This window comes from Monopterus albus, unplaced genomic scaffold (assembly GCF_001952655.1).
Source record: "Monopterus albus unplaced genomic scaffold, M_albus_1.0 scaffold58.1, whole genome shotgun sequence".
Lineage (NCBI taxonomy): Eukaryota > Metazoa > Chordata > Actinopteri > Synbranchiformes > Synbranchidae > Monopterus > Monopterus albus.
Window position 1 is genome coordinate 2,803,245 of NW_018127938.1, and position 24,240 is coordinate 2,827,484.

Sequence of the window (24,240 nt, forward strand, 5' to 3'; positions counted from 1 at the left end):
TTTTTTATCTTTACAGTTATTTGCTATGTCTTTGAGGATGTTTTGTGTCTCTCCATGCTCTTCTTGTAGACATGATGTGTCTCTTTGTGGTAGAACTGCATCTCTTTTTAGTTCAGTGTTTCTTTGTGGGCATTCTGTGTACCTTTGTGAACACTATGTGTCTCTTTGTGGTAGAACTGCATCTCTTTTTAGTTCAGTGTTTCTTTGTGGGCATTCTGTGTACCTTTGTGAACACTATGTGTCTCTTTGTTATACAGTGCCTTGCGAAAGTATTCGGCCCCCTTGAACTTTGCGACCTTTTGCCACATTTCAGGCTTCAAACATAAAGATATAAAACTGTAATTTTTTGTGAAGAATCAACAACAAGTGGGACACAATCATGAAGTAGAACGAAATTTATTGGATATTTCAAACTTTTTTAACAAATAAAAAAACTGAAAAATTGGGCGTGCAAAATTATTCAGCCCCTTTACTTTCAGTGCAGCAAACTCTCTCCAGAAGTTCAGTGAGGATCTCTGAATGATCCAATGTTGACCTAAATGACTAATGATGATAAATAGAATCCACCTGTGTGTAATCAAGTCTCCGTATAAATGCACCTGCACTGTGATAGTCTCAGAGGTCCGTTTAAAGCGCAGAGAGCATCATGAAGAACAAGGAACACACCAGGCAGGTCCGAGATACTGTTGTGGAGAAGTTTAAAGCCGGATTTGGATACAAAAAGATTTCCCAAGCTTTAAACATCCCAAGGAGCACTGTGCAAGCGATAATATTGAAATGGAAGGAGTATCAGACCACTGCAAATCTACCAAGACCTGGCCGTCCCTCTAAACTTTCAGCTCATACAAGGAGAAGACTGATCAGAGATGCAGCCAAGAGGCCCATGATCACTCTGGATGAACTGCAGAGATCTACAGCTGAGGTGGGAGACTCTGTCCATAGGACAACAATCAGTCGTATACTGCACAAATCTGGCCTTTATGGAAGAGTGGCAAGAAGAAAGCCATTTCTTAAAGATATCCATAAAAAGTGTCGTTTAAAGTTTGCCACAAGCCACCTGGGAGACACACCAAACATGTGGAAGAAGGTGCTCTGGTCAGATGAAACCAAAATCGAACTTTTTGGCAACAATGCAAAACGTTATGTTTGGTGTAAAAGCAACACAGCTCATCACCCTGAACACACCATCCCCACTGTCAAACATGGTGGTGGCAGCATCGTGGTTTGGGCCTGCTTTTCTTCAGCAGGGACCGGGAAGATGGTTAAAATTGATGGGAAGATGGATGGAGCCACATACAGGACCATTCTGGAAGGAAACCTGATGGAGTCTGCAAAAGACCTGAGACTGGGACGGAGATTTGTCTTCCAACAAGACAATGATCCAAAACATAAAGCAAAATCTACAATGGAATGGTTCACAAATAAACATATCTAGGTGTTAGAATGGCCAAGTCAAAGTCCAGACCTGAATCCAATCGAGAATCTGTGGAAAGAACTGAAAGCTGCTGTTCACAAACGCTCTCCATCCAACCTCACTGAGCTCGAGCTGTTTTGCAAGGAGGCATGGGCAAAAATTTCAGTCTCTCGATGTGCAAAACTGATAGAGACATACCCCAAGTGACTTACAGCTGTAATCGCAGCAAAAGGTGGCGCTACAAAGTATTAACTTAAGGGGGCTGAATAATTTTGCACGCCCAATTTTTCAGTTTTTTATTTGTTAAAAAAGTTTGAAATATCCAATAAATTTCGTTCCACTTCATGATCGTGTCCCACTTGTTGTTGATTCTTCACAAAAAAATACAGGTTTATATCTTTATGTTTGAAGCCTGAAATGTGGCAAAAGGTCGCAAAGTTCAAGGGGGCCGAATACTTTCGCAAGGCACTGTAATTGTTTCACTTTGTAATTATTTAATGTCTCTTTGTGGACATGTTGTGTCTCTTTGTGGCAGTTTTGCATCTCCCTGCGGACACCTTGTGTCTCTTGTCCTTAGAGACACAAAAATCTGCCAATTCACTTCTCTTTATAGTCATGTTTGGACATTGTAATTGTTTTGTGTCATTTTATTTTTTTTTTTGTTGGTGAGCTCCAAGAGATAAAAGATATTGTATGTCTTGGAGAATATTTCTTATAAAAGTGTTAGAAAAAGTCGCATACTGTAGATTTAAGTAGCTAATATGCACAAATGGTCCTTTAAATCCTGTTTCTTGTTTGTGTTTGATCCAGGTGACTTCTGTGTACATGTGCACCAGGCTAATTGTCAACTTGTCTCAGACTTATATCTCAGTTTACCTCACCAACTCACTGATGTTGCCAAAGGTCAGACCAGACAGTTTGTATTCCTTCAATGACTTTTGACACTTATTTTGCCTCTGCTTGTGAAATGCTTCAATTTAAACACAAATTTCCTGCTTCTCTCCTCAGAACTTCATTGCCATCATACCTCTGGTGATTTCTGTCAGCAGCTTTGTGTGCTCTTTGGTCATGAAACCAGTCAGCAAGTGCATAGGCATCAATGTGAGTCTCTCACTGTTCATGGCTTTCTCTGGGTTTAGTGTCCAGGTCAGGCTTAACGGGAAGCTGAAGAAAATCTCCAGAATTATTTAGAGAAATGCTTTTCTAGTTTGGGTAAGCAACATCAGTGTCGGTCAGTATATGAAGGGAGGCCGACCATTCTGAGCCAGCTAGTTGAGCTGTGTGCCAGCAACAAGTCCAGTACTAGGTACAGTTGATAGATTCAATGAAATAAGCATTACACTGTCTTAGGTTTGAAGGAATTCTCAATTCTTTTGAGTTTTTATATATTTATTTATCCACTGTTTAGTTTAGTTGTTGTTTTGTTGTGTGCAGATGTTTGGTTCCTTGTCTGTCGCTTGATGGATAAATTAACAACTGGAAAGAAAACTTCTATTGAAGTGATATATTTTTGTTCGTTGACAGATTACCTATTTGGTTGGCCTGCTGTTGGTGCTTAGCTTTGCCATCTGGGCATATCTGGACAAGAACATGGGAGGTCAGCGCATCTATGGAGCGGTTGTGCTGCTAGGAGCTGGTTCAGCTACAATCCTGGTCATGTCTCTGTCCATGACAGCCAAGCTCATCGGGGAGCAGACGGTAGGTGGAGGGGAGCAAACCTGCAACAGTTCACAGATTTGTACAAGAGCTGTGAATTTCAAAAGTGGGGCTGGGCATGTTCTATATTTTTCTTGTTAACAAAAAAATTACATAAAAAGACCAAAACAATGAGTTGATTCTATCAGCAGTTGTGCAAAAATCTGGTTATTCCTCAGAGCAATAGCACTCCAATGTTGTCACAACCTAATAAAACATATAAATGTCACATTATCACAGTCACTTTCACAAAATGATTTTTTTTGTAAATAATTATTTATTGAATTTGATTAGCAGATACAACATAAGAGTTTAAGAATTTTAAGAAAGTACACAAAATACCCCAAAGACATAAAATCAAAATGTAAATGTTTGTTTAGTTTAACTGTGGTTAAGACAAACGGGGTTAAGAGAAACTTGAGCACAAGGCAGAAATCTAACAGCTACCTGTTTGTTTGAATCGGCTGGTCACAGCAAGCCTAACTAAAGCTCTACATTGTGATAAATGCATTCATGTGAATTGTAATATTATCAAACCAGTCAACTTGTCCTCTTACCACAGTGTCAAAGTCATGTTATAAGATACTTTGGTAAAGCTGTCAGCTGTGAAAGTAAAGTTTGTGCTGTTTCAGTCACAGCACATTTTACTGCTGCCTCATTTCTTCTCATGTCTCAATCTTCACTCATATTGTCCAAAATGAATGAAAATGCTGCCTGAGGGTTGATTGTGTCTTAATCCCAAAGAAAAAAAAAATCTGTGAAAGAAATGTGTGTCCTGATACTTTGCTGGAGTGACTTAAAAAAATCTTTGAACTCTGTCTTGTTTGGCAGCAAAGTGGAGCCTTTGTTTATGGATCAATGAGCCTCACAGACAAAGTGTCTAATGGTGTGGGGGTGATCATCATCCAGAGCATCCAACCATGCAAGTGAGTCTCTCTGAATATGAACCAGTATCTCCTTTTGACCCCTTGTCACTGCCAGTGTTTCCTGAAAAGAAGCAAAGACTGGAGAAAAATCTCTGAAAGCTATATTTTGTGTTTTTTATCTTTATGTTTGCTACATATTCTTTATAATTATTATTTAGTTGTGCACTTTATTATGTTCTAGCTTTCTCTATTCTAGTTTTATTGTAATTTTTGTTCTAACACCTGCATTTACCCTACAGCTGATCAATTAAGTAGGCTATTATTATTATTATTATTATTATCACTCATTGTGCATTTACTGCTTTCTGACTGTATAGGGCAGAGTCGACCTTTCACTTCTCAAACTCAGCAGCTCTTTCTGCTTTTCTGTTTCAGTTTGCTGTTCCCATTTCTTTTCCATTGTCTTTCACAGGACAGACTCGTACTGCCCAGACTGTGTTTGGTTCTATCGTGACGTCATGGTGATGGTAACTGGGGGTGTTGCTGTGGCTGCAGCACTTTGCCTGCTCACACTTCTCATCTGGCCAATCAGGAGACAACTAAATTAGGGTTCCCGATCCATGTTGCACTCATTGGTTGTTCTTTCATACCTGTGCACAGACAGAAAACAATTATTCATATCAGGGATTTAGAAATGTATTACATACATGATGTTAGAGGTAGGAATATTTTAGATTATGTGAATACATTGACTGTTTTAAAAACCACTATCGAAACATCAAGCTGCTTGCCAAGCCCAGATGTATTTAGGCTCTACAAGGCTCAGAAATAACTGAAAATCTGATTGGTTAGAGAGGTCAATACTGCTCAAAACCTTTTAGAAGCTAATATCGCTGCACTGCTGCCAGTGTTGTTCAATGAGTCTGGGTCACAGGAGGCTTCAACAGCACCTCTTCACATTAAGACAAGTTTTGGAGCTTATTTTTACAACTAAAATATTTGACAAAGTTGCATACTGTAGCTTTAAGGAGTTCTTAAACACTTGCTGCTGGACAAAGGAAACAGGGCAGAGGATAAAGCCATGCCACCATCTAGTGTATGGATGTGTAGCTACACTGCTTTATCTGAGTGGCTTGCAAAGCCATGAGGTTTCCAACTTGACACACAAATAGTTGGTGATTAGAAGAAGGCCCTTGAATGGAAATTCAATGCTGCACATAAGAAGATTTCAAGATATTATAGTTTTAAAATGCATCAAAATACTATAACTTTCATTGCCACCTCTGCTTCGGCTTTTTACTGTGAATGAAACCAAATGTAGTTGAAGTTGCAACAATGGTGGCTGTGTTCCAAGGAAGTAAACTGGGTGAACTTGATGTTTTATGTGTGTGAGGGACGACAAGCATTAGAGGTGCAGTAATATCTTCCTGGCTGTTATTATTTGTACCATTTGCATCACAGAGAAACTGCAGTGATTTGCACTGGAACCAAAGTGGCTTTTGTTTGAGTTGTATTAAACCCTTTATAATCTTGCCTTCTTTTACATTTCTAAATCATCCCATGTTTGGACAGTTTCAGGGTCACATTTTGTGTTTATTGTTCATGAGTCTCTCTTTTGCAGCGTCAGTTTTTAAATCACACAGAGAAAGTGGGTGTATTCTCTGAAAAGAATCAATTCCTACAGCTCGTGTGCTGCTCAGTTTTTTGTCTCATAAAGTCTGTATGCTCTTACCGAGGAATTCAATTAAATTTATATGTTGACACAAAAAACGTTGCAAATGGAAATTTCTGCTCAAGAACTATATTGTCTGGCGGACAAATAGTCTTCCGCCAAACGTCATTTGACTTTTTATTTATTTATTTTTTACCAATGTACTTTTGTTCATTTATTCATTATCTTCGATTGGGTGTATTAATGGAATAACTGGATCGATGGTTGCTGTAAACCGCAGATAGGAAGACCTCTGGTGGGTGAAACGTGGCGGTGCTATACGGCGCCTACAGGCGGGACAAAGCACTTGTTCCGTTCAGAGGCATTTAGTTGTCCATGAGGAAACTGTTGGCTCTGTCTCTGCCTGGGACAGGAGCTCAAGGCGGTGCCACGACTTTTAAAGTTATCCCCAGAAAAAAAAGGATTAATTTTAAACTTAACAGGTCTCTTTTTAGGGTCACATTTTCTTCAGCCGTTCTGAAGCTCTCAGTGGAAGGAAAGGTTTGAGGGGAAGCGAGGGTCAGACAGCGCGCAACTTTTCATTCCCCTTCATCGACCCTCAGGTAGGATTAAGATGGATCCAAGTGATTTTAATAACCATATCTAAAATTATTCTGGCAGACTAAAGCCGTTTAAGTGTGATTTATGGAACTGTACTCAGTCGTTGCGGTTAAAAAAGTAAATAATTAATCGAAAACAGGTTTAATAACGGAAGACTTCGACAGGTGGGATCCCTCATCTTGTTTTCCAGTCACTTCACACGTAAGCTAACACCGAGCACAGACAATCTATAGCAGCGTCAAACAAAGAAATCATTAGTCTTTGTAACCTCTATTATTAATTTTTAATCTCATGACTTTTTGAATTAGTTGTCTTAAAATACGTACTAGTAGAAGAAGTAGGTAGGCTTATCAGATTTTAGATGTTTTGCTTGAATAAAAGTAACATATCAGTAAAAAGTATTCATTGTTCCGAGTAACACTTCACAATGTATATAATATTATAGTATTAAACATGATTGTGTCTATTTCATGTTGCAGCTGATAAAGGTGGGACTATTTTAACTAACTACCTTATGGTTATAATCTGAATTACTGCTTGGTAGCTTGTGACTTTCCCACTAGGAATCGACAGTCTTATTATTATACTGTGTTTTATTTTATTAATGGGTTTGAAACTTAACTAGCAACTAAAGTAATCAGAAAGCCTAAATATAATGGAGTTTGAATAACGTTTTTGCATCTGAAAAGTAGTAAAGTCTAAGTATGAAGCAGCATAAAAGGGAAGTAACTAAAGTGCAGATACCTCAAAATAAGTACAAAGCTTGAGATTCACAGATTCAAAACCTGTGGGCAGCTCAGGCTGATGTTTTCAGGTGATGTTGGAAAAGCTAAATATCATTTTTTTTAATTGTTAAACTTGTTATTTAATCTGTTTATTTCAATCTGGTATTTTCATTGAATGGTTTGGTATGTTTCACAACGTTCTGATATCTTGTAAAAGAATTACACATTTCTAGAGCCCAAAATGACAATTGAAAGTGTTCATTTTGACCGACCAAGAGTCTAAAACCCAAAGATAAAAGGCTTAAAAAGAAAAAAAAAAGCTAATATCAACCCAGCAGCCCCAAACACTACACATCGCCATAATGACCATAAACAGGCTCAGTTCTTGTGTTAGTGTGCATAGTTGTGGTCAGGTATGTCTAAAACATTTGCAACTGAAATTATATCAAGCCATGTTTTTTCTTGCTCAGACGTTTTTTGTGACTGGGAGATTTTTCAGTAGGCTGTTTATGGGGCAGGAAGTCTTGTCTGACTCCTGCGAGTATGCCACTAGGTCCCACCCTACGCTGGGCAGGGGCCTAATTGTTTTTGACAGATGTGAGACATGTGACTGTGTTACTGAAATTCCATTATCAGCAGCAGATGATAGAGTCTCTGTGTTGTACTGGAGCTCAGGCTGTGGCTGGTGGGTGTTTATGCTGACCTGTGATTGTGGGCCAAACTCTTGAGCTTTCTGCCCAGCTTGAAATGAGATTTATGAGCCAGTGTTAGACAAACACTGCTGTACTACTTCTGCTCTTGGTGCCGCTGCTACAGTAAATGCTTGGAGAAAAAGTACATTGGACTTTTCCTGAATTAACAAATATCCCAAATAAGTAATGCTTTTGTGGTTGTTGACAATCAGTGTGCAAAATACAAGCACATACATGGTTCCTGTTCAGGTGCTGAGTCTGCTTGCAACTAAGGATTATTTTCATTATAAATGAATCTGCTTGATTATTTTTGATTCATCTTTTAGTTTATAAAATATCAGACTAGTGGAACATTTTGTAACAGCCCAAGTTAATGTCATCAGAAGTCTCATTTTAACTAACAGTTCAAAATCCAAAGTTAATCTGTTTACTATAAAGTTAAAACATGAACAAGTTGCAAATTCCTTCATTTGAGAAGCTGGAATTATCAACTATTTGGCATTTTTGTTTCATAAATGACTTATTGGAGCTCTAAGAAAAAAAACTGATGTGTCCCAAGAATCTGCACATCTGTTAAACACTGATTTTAGAGAATTTCTACTTTATGATGTTAAGAAAATTACAGCTTTTGAGTCCGTATTTCACCTCATTGGTAGGTTTAGAGGAGTTAACAGTTTAGATTTGGATCCACTTGTATGTGAAGAAACCAGTTTGGGCTCCAAATAGTGTACTTTTCCTAAGGTAATAAACTGAGCATTTAACGGTGTGGTAAGATCTTGACAGGTCTTGGTCTTCTCAGTGGAATTTTATTTCTTGGAAAGTGGTTGGGCCTCAGGTTATTTCCTGACAGTTATCAATATATGTAAAACTCCCAGGAGACGAGCAGCCAGGTGATTAACAATAAAGGACACCCGAAACCACTATGCATCCACCTGTCCTCCCCTCTTTCTTTCTCTTTTCCATCTCGCTCCGCTCAGGAGCAGCACAGAGGAGTCCTTGTGTGATCCTCACTGGACAGTGCCCCAATTTTCTTTCTTTCTTTTTTTTATACTGCGACTCCATGGTAACACTGTTCCAGTGACGAGCAGCCTTGACGTTTGCTTCTCCTGCTCACAAAACCAAAGGCAAGAAGTTATGGAGGGAACGAGGGGGCAGGGAATTGTGACGGGATGAAGGATATGGAGGAATGAGGGAGGAAATAATTGGAAGGTGTCTAGGATGGAGGCTCGGAGGCGAGACCTCTTCTGCCTAGTGTGCCAGGGTCCCATAAAGCAAAGAGAGTTATTACTCAGGGCTGTGGACTAGGGGTAGTGCCAGGGATGTCTCTCTTTCTCTCTGTCTGTATGTCTAAACGTCTTAATAGCCAGGCATTTTGGCCATAACCTCCATCACATTACTATGTCCTAGTTTAGTTTCACTAAATGTAAAGTACAGCTGAGGCTGATGGGGGTGTCATAAGTTTTGCCAGTATTTCATTATAAAAGTGAAACACGACCTGATGATGGTGCTAAATGTAAAGTTAATTAATGTTCATGGTTTTTATCCTGCACTCTTACTTTGCTGTTTTCCAAGCCTTTTAATTCAAACATGTAGGCAGCCAACTCCCAGTAGGGCTCTGTGGAGAATAATGGCCATTGTTACGGTGTATACACTGTGACCTTGGATATCACTTTGTAAGATTTGTAGCAGAAAGAAAACAAAACTTTTAGCTGGTGATGTGAAATGTTCAAAGTCTGAGTAGATTTGTGGGGGCTGGACAGAGACTCCTACAGCTCGGGAAGAGGAAGAAAAGGACAGTATTGTTGTTTTGCTGCACTCCCTGTCCTGGTACCGATGTCTCCGCACTGATTCTGACTTTACTGGTTCAGAGACCCCAAAGCTAAAGGCATTCCTCTAATATTTCTATTTTCAGTCAATATAGGAAATGTAAGAGTATAGTGATATTAAAATGTGTGATACATTCTCTGGTTTCAGTGAAACCTAAATTAAATCTGACAGAGAAATAACAAGTAGCACAACTTGTACCCTCATAAATCACACTCCCTTGGAAATGGTAAAACATTTACACTGTGCTACTAAGACAGTCACACCTAGCTTTCCCATATCTCTCCATGGTGCATTACTCATATCAGTGCTGTTGAAGAACAAAGCCTTACATCACCTCACAGATTTGTGCAGTACACTTTGTTCTCTCAGTTTTCCACAAACCTTTTTTTTGTTGTGGTGTTTGTGTTCACAGTTAGGACACCTTTGAGCAATGTTTGACAAGCAGCACTACGACAGTCCCCCTCTTTACAGTCCTCCTTTCATCCCACCATCCAACAATGGCTTTGGCCCTCCAGGAAGCTTCCATGGCCCTCAGAGTGATAACAACATCTACCCACCTCCACCTGGATCTTACTACATTGAGGACAAACCACAGCACTTCTACAAATGGCTGTCACCTCCAGGGATCATCAAGGTTATGCTAGCTGTGGTGATAGTGCTCTGTCTGACAATATTTGCCTGTGTGGCCTCCACCTTCATGTGGGAATACCAATATGGATACGGCACGGGACTGGGTTACTATGGCTCTGGGATGGGCTACGGCAGCGGTTACAACTATGGTTCAGGATATGGTGGTTATGGAGGCTATGGCAACTATGGCAGCTATTATGGCTCCTACATTTCACCTTACTCGGCCAAAACTGCCATGATTGCCATGGCAGCCATCGACTTCATAGGAGCACTGGCATTCTTCATCGCCACCTTCTCTAAATCCAACACGGTCCGCAGCAGGAAGTTCTTTCTGGCCCTCCTGGTAACCAGTGTCATCTTGGCTGTCCTCCAGGTAATACTCATTCACTTTTCACCTTTTCTACATTCCTCTTATTTATAGAGTCTTCTTGTGTGAAGAAAACAGTCCGTACACATAGCATAATGTTGGGTGAGCATTCCTGTGGAAGCCCAGTTTTAATGTTTGATGATGACCTATCATCAGGCCGTGTTGTCATAGCGTTGTAAAATGTGATAAAGATATTATAGTGATTCATTCATCAGGGCCATAAACATTTCCCAACAGAGGATCAGTGGTGTAAAAGTTGGAGAAAACACAACAACTTGCAAGGAGAAACAGACGACTATCTCCAGGTTCAGACTGAAGACCCACCTCTTCAAAGGTGCTCTGCTGTAATGTATTGTGGATGTCTAATCCACTGCTCTCCAGAGTTTAGCACCCTATATTTTATTTTCTACAGTGGGGACATTATTTCTAAAACATCTAGCTATTTTATGTATTTATTTGCAAGGGGACAAAAGAATAGCAGGAACCAATGCCACATACTACAGAAAGTTTTAAAACTCAACAATACCATACAATACAGAACGGCTCAAAACACAAAACCCAACAGTGGAAACATTAGCAGAATTATATGGGCATAAAGAGTATTTAAATGTATGTTTTTAAAAACCCTAATACTGGAACTTCGTGTACTGTACTCTGTTCAGATCTCAGTGTTCTTCTTGCTGAGTTAAAACGTGCATACAGATGGTTCATCCAGGATGTTTCTGTTAGTATATAATGTTACTGCAGCACTCATTAAGAGTACAGAAATCACTGCACACAAAAAGGAAGTAAGATGGGATTTTGTTTGTTAGTGAGGGTAAACAAATCAGGAAATAAGCAACTCACAGGCATGATGCAGGGCAGCTAAAGGCAGGGAGGGACTGGCAAATGACAGTAGATTTACAGAAGCATCCCGTAGTCCTTCAGGAGATAGCTACCACTAATCTAAGACCAGATCTTGTGCTGTGGTCAGAGGCACGGTATGGTGTGTATTTTATGCAGCTGACAGTACCATGGGAGGATGCAGTAGAAATGACCAATGAGAGATAAAAGCTTAAATATGCAGAGCTGGCAGCAGAGGCAAAGATGTGTGGTTGGAAACCTAAGACCGCCTAGGGGAGGTTGGTTATAGGGGTTTTGTTGGCAGATCGCTTTTGTCTCTGTTAACTGGGCCAAGCCTAAAGTAAGCAGTGAAATCATGGCCAACACTGCCGCCAGTTCCACTGCCTGTGGGTTAGAAGAAAGTGGTAAAGTAGGTGTAGTTTGAAGTCAGTAAGCATGAAGCAGAAGTGTGTGGTATGATTTTGCTGAAGAGGCTTGGCTGGTTTGTTTGATGAATTACTAAGCTGGGGTGAATATTGTTTGCTTAATATCGTGGCCCAGGATTCATGATGTTTAAGCATACAGTTAGCATGCAAGTTAACATGCTAGTTAGCTTAGCAGGCTAGTTACTGTAAGTAAATAGGTGCAGTGTGGACCATATACAGTCTGTGGTGTGGACACTGTTACATGCTAAGATGTTGCATGGCAGCTTGAGCACCATGCTGTCAGTGGTAGCAGCTTGATGTGTAGCTTAATGTGAAGTTAGCATGCTAGTGGCTGGTGATATTGGAGTGAACCTCACCTGCTATGGAGGGCCGTGGGTGCAGGTAAAGAGGGGGGTGGTTCTGAACATTTACCATATCAAGCACGATTACCAATGTGGATATTCTTAGATGTGTCCAACATGACTCCAGCTGATCTCCAACATATATTTACTAGTGATGGACTAGAAAATACTAGAGACTCAAAAGCTTGTTAGTCCAACATAAAAGTTGTTTCCTCCTTCTGCTGTATCCTTTGCAAATGCATGCTATTCAGTAAATCACTGTCACTGTCTTTGCATGATCTGACACTGTTTTAGACATATTTGAATGGAATACTTAGGAGTACTACTGTAAGTATTTTTCAGTGAGTGACTGACATGTTAAAGTATAATTACATATCTGTCTGACTGTCAGTGAATATACTAACTTCATGTGTGGTTTTTAGGGCATTATAAACATTGTCTACGTTGTTGGGGTGAACCCCATGGCCCAGAGCTCGTCCAGTATGATGTACAATCCAATGCTTATGATGTGCCAGAACCTCTACCAGACCGGCTACTCTCAGATGGGAGGAGTGGGAGGCTTCGGCATGTACAACCAGTACCTCTACCATTATTGCTATGTGGACCCACAGGAGGTTTGTAGCTTTTCCTTTAGATATTTTGCATATATCAGGTGGAGTAATTTATTCTACAGGGTAATTTCAGGTGGGTGCAACAGTCTAACAGAGGTCTTATATGAATAGATATGACATTGTTTTAAATTCACTAGGCTGTAGTTTTAAGATGCATGAGCAGTAACGGCCACACAATGTTATGCAAGATGTGAAGGTCTACACATATATTAATTAAGACTGCAAGTAACAGTTTAATCAATTTAGCATGTTTTTATTAGTCCATAACTGTTCATTCATTCATTAGTATATAAATAGTCAGAAAAAGTCCATCAAAATTGTCTTCACATTGCTGTTTTATTATGCCTAGCAGTTAAAATCCCAAATATAGTCAATTTATAAGTAAAAGAAAGAAGTTGACAGTTCTGCCTATTTAGTTAAGTAAATGATTAATTTATTACTGACTGTTCAGTAATTAACAAAATTGTTTCAGCACCAAATAACTGAAATTTACCTGGTTGGACTTTACTTGTGTATTTGTTTTTGTGGGACAACTGGTGTATAAAGCTCTTAAAATGTGGGATATGTGAGATGTGTGTTCAGGCTTTGTGGACAAGTTTTGTTAAAGCCTGCATATTATTAGTCTTGTATTGTATTGTTTGTAATGGTATCTTTTATCATTAAGTAATTTTTGCATTTTACTATATCTTGGGTACGTGGTGTCACATACCATTCTTGTAATGATGTCATACTGTGTGTGTATTTGTGTGCTTCACATACAGGATAAATCAGCTTTATCTTAGAGCTTATCTTCTTGAGAACTCTCCAGATTTTATTTTTGTATTTTTGCTTTTCTAGGGAATTGCCATGCTGTGTGGGTTCCTGGTTGTCATCGCCTTGGGTATTGCAGCTTTCTTTGCACAGAGAACTAGAGGGAAGATCTGGCGCTACGGGAAACCAAACATCTACTGGGAGGAGCCTCTGGTTGGAGGGAAGGCCTCAGAGGGCAGAGATGTAGAGGATTGGGTAAGACAGTAAGGTAGACACAGATTACATGGGATTTTTAAAGAAAAAAGATCACAATTCAATCCAGCTGAGTTTTTATATGCACAGCTTGTAGTCAAATGAACAGGGTCACAGACAGGCTAAATCCAGCCTAAAGAAAGTTGATGGAATACAGATTTCAGACCGACAGATTTGACTAGATGATGAAACAATCAACCACAGTGTGTTTTCTTTGCCATAGAAGCTTCACCAACCAATACTGATTGGCATATGCTGTTCACTGTCACCAAGTTGTGTGACTTCCTTTTACAGTATGTGGCAAATTAGTTTCCACCCATTTTGATTTGATTTGATTTGATTTATTTATTCTTTCAAACATGTAACAACAGTCAATATGTAACCACACATAATTCCAGACATATCCACAAATATATTTTCAATTTGCTTATACCTAGTACATGCTTGAACGGAGTAGGAAGAAGTTAGACTTATCTAGTCCTACCCCATGACATCATCTTACCATCATTGGTTTGCAAGCAGTATCTCTACATGGATACATATTCTACATCCACACTCCCATCTGATTAATCATTAAGCCTGTTCTTGCCCAATGCAAAGTAGGTATGAAGGTAGGTCAGCAGTCAGGTAGACATCCAACTTCAGTAGTCATCAGTTATGAAGACAGGTTAAGTAATTGCGATGATGTAGGTGCAGTAAATAACGGAGCCTTGCACATTCCTGACGTTGGTTTGTCACTTGTTTTGCTATTTTTAACATCACTTTTCCTGAATGCCTGGATGGTCTTTGTAATTTTGCTCACTAGTTTGTCTCTCGTATGTCACTGGTCTCAGTGGGCTGAAAGTCCAAAAGGAACATCATATATAGTTTTATCACTTTACAAGATCCGTCACACTACCATAAGAGTGCGTCTTCTGACTGAGTCACTTTGTTCAGGGTCAGAGCTGATTGCAGTCAGTGATTGTTTGCTCATGGTCTACTGCCTGGTTTCACTCTGAGCAATCATTAACCACCTGAGAAGATAGTGAGCAGGCAGGAGGTTTCTAGAGAGCCTGCTCTCGGTTGGCTTTTAAATGTCAACAACATGCTAGTCATATGAGACTGTTACCAGAGATATGAGTTGATTATTGACTTGACCTGCCATTTTTTAAATGATGCCTGTTTCAAACAGTGAATTGCAATGAGTTTACATCAAACATTCAGGTTTAATGTTTAATGGCAGTTGGACCTTCAGTAACCTAAGTTTGCAACAGCAGAGTATCTGTATACTGTTGTGAACATTTTTTGATCTTAAAACTAAATGGCACATGTATTGGTAAAATATGTCATTTCAGTGTGCTATAGTACACACTGTAGTCAGAGAAATGATGCATCCTCCTACACAGTGTTAAGAATGTAAATCATGTCCATGCAGACAGTACATACATGCCAACACAGCTTAAAACAATACACATATAAAAATATAAACATCAGGATTCATTTAAGCATGCAAGAAAACAATTATTAAACCAGAGTAAATACTGCTCGTCTACCCAGTCCCCACCAGCCAATACAATCATCAAAGGTTTTATAAAGAGCCAAAGGACAATTTTGTGATTCGGCCAATGGGACTCTTACAAAACCAGCCTCTAAATCTTCATTTGATAATTTTCTAAAACTTTATGCACAGAAGCTTCCTTCCTGTGTTCATGATATGATTAATGTAAATAGAAATGTTTCTGACTTAGATTTGATGGTAATCTTTGTGGTGTTTTAACTGGAATGCCTGGCTTATTGAAGGCTTTTAATACAGTTTTCCACCTTGCTCTGCCTGAGAGTGGCTGAAGAGACATGGTGTTATGTCGGATTATATAGAGCTGTTTGTTTTTGAGAGTGGTTGTCACTGCCTGGAAAATGGCATAATGTAGCCAGAGGTGAGCAAAGTAGATGAGACGAGCCCAGGGTGAATCCTTTGACTAGCACTCGTGTCTAATAATGGAGCCATGCTCACTGATGTCATCTGACTTATTGTAGGCACAGTAATAAAGTGTATGCTGTAGCTGCTATTAAATACTTATCGAATCTCGACATTCTTCATGTAAATACTGCTGTAACAAAGAGTAAGAGATACAATATGCTTAGTGGAGGGAAAAGCAAAGAATTTCCTGTACTATATCTTCTACAGAAGCATGTCTTCCAGGTTACTGTATTGTCATATTGATTGTACTATGGTCATCATATGCCTTTATGGGGTTTCAATAGCTTGAGTAAACTAGATGCTTCATTGCTGCATCACCTGCATAGTACTCTACATTCGCATCTCAGAATGAGTCATCAGGCTTGTTTTGCTCCAGTAAACACAAGGCTAGTGACAGTCAAAGGCTGTGGTTGGTTTGAGATTGGGGGGAGGGCCTGTCTTACTCTGAAGACCTCACACACTGGCCTCATTCAGCTCAGGGAGGCGGGCTGCATTGTGTCTGCTGCATGAGGTCACCAGCATTGGTTTCTGCAGTGTTGTCTGTGCACTGGAACCACTGAAGTGCTGCACAGATGAAGAGTGAGACATGAATTAAAGCATCCATGAACTGTAAAGAGTGGATGTAGTTCTAAGCAGCAGTAGAACATGGTTGTAGGTAGCATAAAATAGTCTAGACAGGGAGTCTACACACAAAGCACACATAAACCACTCACTTAAAATAATCCAAGAATACAGACTTTAGAAAATGCACAAGAAAAAAGAAGAAACAAAGTTAGTAAACATTTTACAATGTTAAGACATTAATGAGGTGAATTAATATTAAAATTGCCATTGTTATTTGAAAATTTCATTCTTTTAAGTTTGAATTTCAATATGGGAACAACTAATTATTCAGCCCTATTTTAGGGCTGTTTGCAGTAGTTTCACTACAGACTTCATATAATCTGTCTGTCATTTACTGCTGTGAGGTTTAAAATGCTGTAAAAGCTTTCTAGGATTGATAAACACATGTACCATAATCTTTGGTGAAGCCCGCAATTAACTGTTTTTTGTTATTCAAGCTCTCATTTTATTGCATACACAAATCTCAGTCCTTAATTTCTTTGTTTCTCCATCACGACTCTGTCCTTGCCACTCCTCTATATCTTACGCTTGCATGCTTCTCCTTAATTCCTCTTTCCTTTATCAGCATTCACCATTCTGTCTCCAGGTCTCTATTTGCTGTCTTGCTTTGTTTCAGCTGGTTCAGGACTCTCAGACACTCGTACTATTGTCACCACTCTTGTGCTCACATACTCTGCTCACAGCCCAGCGGTCCCTAACAGGGCACTGTTGGGATTCTTACATGACCTGCACTCATCAAAGGGGATCCTCCTGCAGCAGCTGCAGCTCCACCTACCCCAAGCACTCCACCGACCATGATTATTGTTTTTTTAGGCCTAGGCTGATGTTTCAGCTCTGCTCCTGCACTGTGAGGAATTTGGGAGATTGCTTAGTGATGCACCACCCAAGTCAGCAGGAGAGTGGAGGTTTTGTAAGGGTTTTATATAGTTTTGAAATAATTAAATCTAAAGTTGAATGATTTTCAGAGACATGCATTCTTGTTTTTGTATTGTTTTCTTATAAAATGAAGGATTTTAGTTGTAGTCACCTTCTTGATGAGGTTTTAGGGGTCTTACAATCCGCTTTGTGTTGCTACATGCGAGGTAAAAAAACAAACACAAAGGGTTTCTGCTAACATTTAAGCCAGTTAGTGTTCCAGGTAGTAGAGTAACGGACCTGTTTAAAGTTTAGAAACTACTGCTTTGTGTCGTAAAAGACATCTATGGATCGATACATTTACTGGAAGAAACCGTCATCACCCCTGAGGCCTCTGTTGAGAGGAATTCCTGCATGTAGGCCATCTGACCTTACAGGAAGGGCTTGAAAATACAGATTAAGATGAAGTATTTACATGACGGACACAATTTCCTTTGTTTCTGAAGAAAGAAAGGAGTGCATCTTTTCCAGGTGGTCGAAGTCGACAATGCCGGGAAGTGAAAGCAAAACAGGAATTATTGTCTTTTATGTTCTGTCCCTGTTTAACATCCTTGTAACTAATCATTTTAGGCTATAAAACTGTCAAAGACTTGAAATACAGTATAGGAACGCTTCATCACATACTGTAAACAAGGTGAGGAGTTGAACTCTTCTGTTCAGTTTTATGCCTCTGTGCTCTTTCAGACTTGAAGCACTACTTACTATACGCTCTCGCCCTGGTGTAAAAAAGGAAAGAGAAGAAGTGTAAGGAAGGTGTTAAAAAGACTTTGTTAATAAGATGTCAGTAGGAAAACAAGCCTGTGGTGCGGCCTGCTCTCTGTGAATGTTTCAGTTGTTTGTCTTTGCTGAGTCTGCTCCTCTTGTTTTTTCCTGCCTGTTGTAGGTGAACAATGTGGAGGAAAGCCATAGTGTTCAGGACGCCCCTACCCTGCTGGTGTCGGAGAAGGGAGGTGGGGTGCTCAACGTCTCAGCGAACAGTGTCATCTCCTATCCCCCAGCCAAGGTGGACATCGGCTCCTATAATGGGGACACCTTCGACAACAAAGAGTGGGTGATCCTGTTTTCATGTAATGGGTTCTGAACAAAGCTGTGAAGAGCTACTAAGATGTGCTGAATACACATTCACTTTTCCAGTTATTCCATTATTATGGAGCATTTTAATGTGAAAATATGCAAAACGATTTGCTTCCATATATATTTTGTATAAGCTGTAACAAGAGAACTGGCCCAGTGAGGTTAGAACCTGTAAAATGTTTTTACTGTCTTTAAGAAATATTTCAGCTGAGAATGTCTTGATGGAAAGGACCCTATTTGAAATGGGTGTTTTCTTAAATATTAATTTTCTATTAGCTGCAACATTTGAGTCTGTTCACTGTAAAGCAAAGACTTCACACTGTCACATTAACAGTTAACCTCCAAACAAGTGACTCGCAAGCAAACTCTTAATTGCTGCTCTGTGTAATAGCCCATGGAAACATATTGCCGTGCCCACAAAGCAAAGGCTGTGTGTGAGCTTTGGCCCTTGTTGGATTAACTATCCCTTATCGTTTTTCCTCCTGTTCATAGAATTCTCTGTGGACGGGAAAAGCAGGATGTTTGTGAACTAATGTATTTGCTTTAACTCAAAGCTAGAATTTAGTTCTGAAGCACCTTATTTTTGTTTTCATTAATGCCGTCCATTCTGCAGTGTGTGTGACTACAGTACATTGCTCGTTATTTAAGTCCATCTTAGCCTGAAGACCTGTGGTGTCCTCTGTTGTTGACATAATGCAGTCCTCTATGACTTTGTGATATCTGTGCTGCTGGACTTGGATTCCTCTACAAATCCCTACAAAATTTAGCACGCCTCCACCTTGTGTTATTCAAGTGCTGTACCTGCTTCCTAGTCACCGACGACCTTCACACGGCACAGAGTCAAATTGTAGGGTGTGAGCAACAATAATCACTAGTGGCTCAAAGTGTGCACCTTCTTCCATATTGTGTCTGTCTGTGTAGTTCCTGGTGTTATATGGGTCCTGATATTCATGGAGCATTTACTTTCTTGGAAATTAAAATACCAGCCTGTAAGATGTTTCCTATATTATACTCTTTTATGAAAATGTCTGAATTCAGTGGTTTCAAGGCAGCAGCTGGTTAACTCAAAAAGTCTGAAAGCAGGGGATGTAGCAAAACCTCTAAATCTCCCAAACTGACTCATTAAAATAATGATGGTAAAATAAAGACCTTTTTACAATAAGTCACCCTATTTTGTAATATTGATGTTTCATGGAGATTTTTGCCCTGTTCTTTATTATGCACATTCTTGCACATTCCCCCCATACTTCAGGTTTTGTCAAACTTAAGGTTTTGTACATATTAAACAGACAAGGTGTATCACCTTAGTTAGTGGGGTTTAGCTGTATTTATTCCTTTTGAACAGAGCCAGACTTCCTGTTTCCTCCTTCCTCAGTGCTAAGCTAAACACACATGCAGAAATCTCTGATGTGAAAAACCCAGACTGTTCTGACTTCAGATAATAGTGTGTTCATGTTGCTCAGGATAAAAACTGATTGTGAAAATAAGTTTTCATGGTCTTTGAACTTTATTCAAGTCTTTCCTAAGACATTATGGTCACCATCAACTCTTCTCAGTGTAGGCCAGTTGAAGAAGGCGTCTCTGATATTTTTTCGCTGTCCTGCAGGTACTCTGAGAGGACCACCAGTCAACCATCAGAGGCCTTCTACCAAGGTGGAGGGACCAGCTCCAGCCCTTCAGACGAGACAGGCGGGTACCGCAAACCCTCTGCCAACAGGGGCAAGAGACGCAGGAGAAACCCAGAACTGGACGAGTCTCAGTATGATACAGAGTACACCACAGGAGGAGAGACGGGCAATGAGCTCGACATGGACGAGTGGGAGAGGTGGGAATTAAACTTCCACGGCTCTGCTGTTATATCTGCATGCAACTCTCACACAGTCTAGATTAGAGAAGGACATGTCATTAGTGAGGAGCTCAGAATGTAGGTTGCAGTCAAAATACTGTCACTCCCTCAGGATCAGACCTAAATTCTCAGATTTAAATGAATAACTGAGCTCAAACAACCAAGCCCACATGGGAGTGTTTTGATTTACAGAAAAATATAACTAGAATATTTTTTGGTTTGAAACATGCAGATAGAGAACAGTAGATAAACAGAAAAGAAAATAAAGCATGGAAAAAGCTATAGTCTGTCCAGGAGAGTGGCTAATCCTCTGAGGCATGCCACTTTACATGGGCTGTACTCAGGCATAAGGAGAGAACTGGGCCAAAGGTATTGTACAAAACATGGGAGCCCATGTAGTTCAGGAGAAAGTATTCCTATTTGGCTGTGGTTGGATTCACCCACACTTCCACGAATATCTCTGAGGGAGACATCTGAACACCTCCACTGTGTTCCTATAGTTCAGTAGTATATCTGATAACTTCAGTGAAGGGTGTAGGGTGTGATTTTCAGATCTTTCTAGTGATTGATGCATTTTTGTCTTTGATGCTAAATGTCTGCTTGTATTTCTCTCCTCTTCTAAATCTGCATCCTTTTCGTCTCGTTCCTTCTTCTTCCTCCAGCATATATCCAGAGATAACGTCTGATGCTCAGCGTCATGATTATAAGAGAGAGTTTGATTTTGACCTCAGGGAATACAAGCATCTGTGTGCTGAGATGGACGACATTAATGATCGGTTGAACAAACTCAGCCAGCAGCTGGACACGCTGGATGACACCTCTGCCAAATACCAGGTAAGATATACATACTACTCACCTCCAAAGTAGTACTCAGTACTCACCTGACACAAGCAGAGCTTTCCTTTTTAAATATTTTTATGAATGTTTCTCAAAAAAATTTACTTCAAAATACTAAGTTGCAGCATATCCCCCTTATCCACATCTAGTGTCTAAACCTGTAATAAAAGCATGATGAGTCTTATCCAGAAAATGAAGCCTGTTTGTAGGGGGAGAGGCTCTCATCTGCTGTAACAGACACGCTGTCATTTCACCCTTAATTAAGAATTAAGATTCTTTTGTGAAGCACCAGAGGACCTTAACTGAAATATAGTGACAGATTAAAAACTGATAATAAATGCACAGTTTTGTCATAACAGCACTGACCTGGATACCTAATGATGCTTTAGAGAGTTCTTCAGACTCTCTCTCCTTCCTGCTTGTGTGGTTCAGCATTTTATGCTGAAGTCATAACTTTCAACAATCTGTACAAATAAATTCTCTGTCGCGTCAACTAAAATGTGCCCTGTGTCACCTGGCAACATAGTGTCTTGAACATCTCACTCCTGTATCTCCTGCTACCTGGCTCTATTTTGAATAGCAGTGAATAGATGCACATGTGGCTCAAAGAGACACAGAAAGGCTTGAAATCTATTCCTTCATGCTTTACAAAAATCACTGATCATCAAGGTCCTGACTGCGCAAACACTCTGACAAGACAACATTTCTTCAGTGCTCAGTTTGTAAGGGAGGGAGGGACATAAGGGAACTGTGATCACCAGTGCTTTTTCCTTATATTTCCAAAGGCTGCGGCAGAGGAATATAATCAACTGAAGGACCTGAAGCAGGTGAGGAGACATTTGTGATATTACTGTCTATACATCTACATTATTTGTGGAAGCATGACCAATTTTGTTGTAAACATCCAGCTACAAAATCTTTTCTCATTAATTATTAATATTCTTTTGAACATTAAACAAACTGAATGTAATTGCTTTGTGTTGTCTCTACATTTTCCTAGGTAACAATCTATCATAGAGCTTTTATTATCGTTTATAATAAGATGAAAAACACATGTTGTTACCCTGTTTGTTAGTGCCAGATGACTCTGATCTCTGATGTGCACTATCTGTCCTGTAGACATCAGACTACCGGTCTAAGAAGAACAAATGTCGCAGGCTGAGACACAAACTGTTCCACATCAAACGCATGGTGAAGGATTATGACAAGAACAACTGAATCCACCGAGTTCCTGACTCTCTGCTCTGCAGTCTACACAGCAAACACTCACTGACACAGGCCAAAACACACTCCAGAATACTGCAAAGACTCTGACACGCTGAGACCAAAGCTGATTGCAGGGCACCAACACACACACACACAGGAAACATACTGCATTAAAGATCTAGTTTTCTTTTATTCTCTCTGAATTTTCTGGAAGCAGGTCCCTCACTTGTAGACATTTCCATAGCAAACACTGCCGTTTTCTCAAAGGTCCAGCTTGTTGTTTGCAGTGTGCAACCACTTGCTGGTCTTGAAGAAAAGTTGTTTAAAGGTCACCTGACGTTCAGTCACCTGTGATTAGACTGCGTTTGGTTTCTGTGGCTCCTTTTGCTGCCAGCTTTTCTTTATCTCCACAGATAAGAGCTGGAACAGTATTGTAGAGAATATAGTAATGGGTGTCATGGGTTTCTAGGATTGTCTGCGAGCAGTTTCATTTAACCTTTGACATGACGTTAAGTTTGTTGTAAATTAACTGTAGTTGTTTGTTTCTCTTGTGTCCATGTTTGTAAGTGACTTCAGTGTGAGTGAACTAAGCTGTTCTCTGCTGGGACCATGTGTATTTTTCCCATATACTGGCTTTTTGTCTAAACTAAGGTCTTGATATGGATTGTAATAAATGCAATGAGACCAAAAGGGGACAAATTGGCCAGTAACATACGTATGTGTGGCATTGGCATATTATATGTACTTTTAATGAATCATGTGCATGCTATGATTAGCGGAGCTCATCTTTTCATTTGATTCTTTACCAGTGAAAATGATACGTGGTCATTTTTGTATTAATCCACATCCAAAGTTCTCCGATCTACTGTTCATTATAAAACTGTTTAGACAAACTTTTAATTTGTATTTTTTATAAAGAACATCATTGTCATTTGCGAAATATTGATTTTTGGAAGTTTTTTTTTGGTGCTGTTATGAAACATTCTTTTATAACTATATACTTCTAAAGGTATGGTATGTAAATAGTATTGAATTCAGTAAATAATAAAGATTTCTAATTCTCTAAACATCATTTACCCCTTTTTAAATTTTTTTATTTCTTGCATGTTCATCTGATCCTGGCGACATTTGCAGCTCTGTATAACTTCTGTGAGTGTCCGGAAGATGTTTTCTTTGGCCAGTAAACACTATTGGTTCCAGTTGTTGAGCCCACTGATCGTAATATAAGCTCTTACTGCCCTCTGTTGGTAAACTACACTGAAAACCTTTTGCCACTGTAAAGCTCTTCAGCATTAGTCGGTTTCTGTGCCCTGTTTAATACTTATGGCTGCAGCATTTCCTCTTAATTGTCATAGTATACTGTTTATGCAGTTAGTATGCAAAAAAAGTACTTTATGATTTTATACTATCAAGAAATTATTAGCACAGCATGTGCTGCTAATACTTTAATCCTCACATTTAGTATTTATAAGCACAGTATAAAAATTATTAAATGGTTTATAAGACTTGTGTTGTATGCAGCTTTAGGGACATTTTATTAAAAAAGTTTAATATACAGTAAATTTGGTTTAAACTTCACAAAATGTAATGCTTACGGGCGAATTTCGATTTTTCTGCAGCTGTTCCACCATTATGTCATTTTCAATCTGTGAGTAGTGCCTCCCTTTCTTTTGTGCATTGCATTGTGGGAAAATACCATGAGAATAGTATCATTTTAAATGTATCCTTTATTTAACCTGGTAAACTCCCCATGAGGTTAGCAACCTCTTCCCCAAGAGAGACCCTGCCTGACCTTTGTCTGAACAACAATACAAGTCTCAAAAAATATTTTTATTTAAGTAAATATTCTGTCTAAACTAATGCAAAACACAGAAGGGCAGAGAATTCTTACGTTGTGAAGGTGGGAATTGCAAATATTTCTCAAATTAGCTTGATTAATTAATTGAATATCAAAATTCCTGTTGATAAATTTTCTGATTCAACTAATTGTTTCAGCTCTAATAAGTAACTTGGATGTTAAAATTGCTGGGAAAGTTTTTCTGATTCTTGCGTTCTCACAGATTAACGTGTA

General features: G+C 39.4%; 2 protein-coding genes across 3 annotated transcripts in view; both read left to right on the top strand.

Annotated features, from left to right (window-relative positions):
- Positions 1–4,864, top strand: part of mfsd12b (major facilitator superfamily domain containing 12b) — a 7,492-nt gene extending 2,628 nt beyond the window's left edge. Inside the window, exons 5-9 of the mRNA XM_020602878.1 lie at positions 2,225–2,317; positions 2,423–2,515; positions 2,939–3,112; positions 3,941–4,035; positions 4,448–4,864. Coding sequence (XP_020458534.1) covers positions 2,225–2,317; positions 2,423–2,515; positions 2,939–3,112; positions 3,941–4,035; positions 4,448–4,583 — 591 coding nt within the window. The 3' untranslated portion in view covers positions 4,584–4,864. The remainder of the gene's footprint in view (positions 1–2,224; positions 2,318–2,422; positions 2,516–2,938; positions 3,113–3,940; positions 4,036–4,447) is intronic.
- A 1,097-nt stretch (positions 4,865–5,961) lies between these two features.
- Positions 5,962–23,149, top strand: LOC109961761 (occludin-like). Of its 2 annotated transcripts, none has more exons than XM_020602872.1 (9): positions 5,962–6,249; positions 9,904–10,494; positions 12,520–12,711; positions 13,546–13,713; positions 18,090–18,253; positions 19,887–20,105; positions 20,789–20,960; positions 21,749–21,790; positions 22,083–23,148. In XM_020602872.1, the coding sequence occupies exons 2-9, from the start codon at positions 9,922–9,924 to the stop codon at positions 22,179–22,181; spliced, it is 1,629 nt and encodes a 542-aa protein (XP_020458528.1). In that variant the 5' UTR covers positions 5,962–6,249; positions 9,904–9,921; the 3' UTR covers positions 22,182–23,148. The 2 variants fall into 2 exon arrangements, with proteins under 2 accessions (XP_020458528.1, XP_020458529.1); XM_020602873.1 differs by lacking the exon at positions 5,962–6,249 and adding an exon at positions 6,289–6,448 and having other exon boundaries at positions 22,083–23,149.
- Positions 23,150–24,240: the final 1,091 nt, after the last annotated feature.

Excerpts from the sequence above, each read along its gene's own strand:
- LOC109961761 (XM_020602872.1), top strand. The coding sequence starts at position 9,922 with ATGTTTGACAAGCAGCACTACGACAGTCCCCCTCTTTACAGTCCTCCT. Across the intron at positions 12,712-13,545 it reads GCTATGTGGACCCACAGGAG|GGAATTGCCATGCTGTGTGG; the intron begins GTTTGTAGCTTT and ends TTGCTTTTCTAG. Across the intron at positions 21,791-22,082 it reads AACTGAAGGACCTGAAGCAG|ACATCAGACTACCGGTCTAA; the intron begins GTGAGGAGACAT and ends TCTGTCCTGTAG.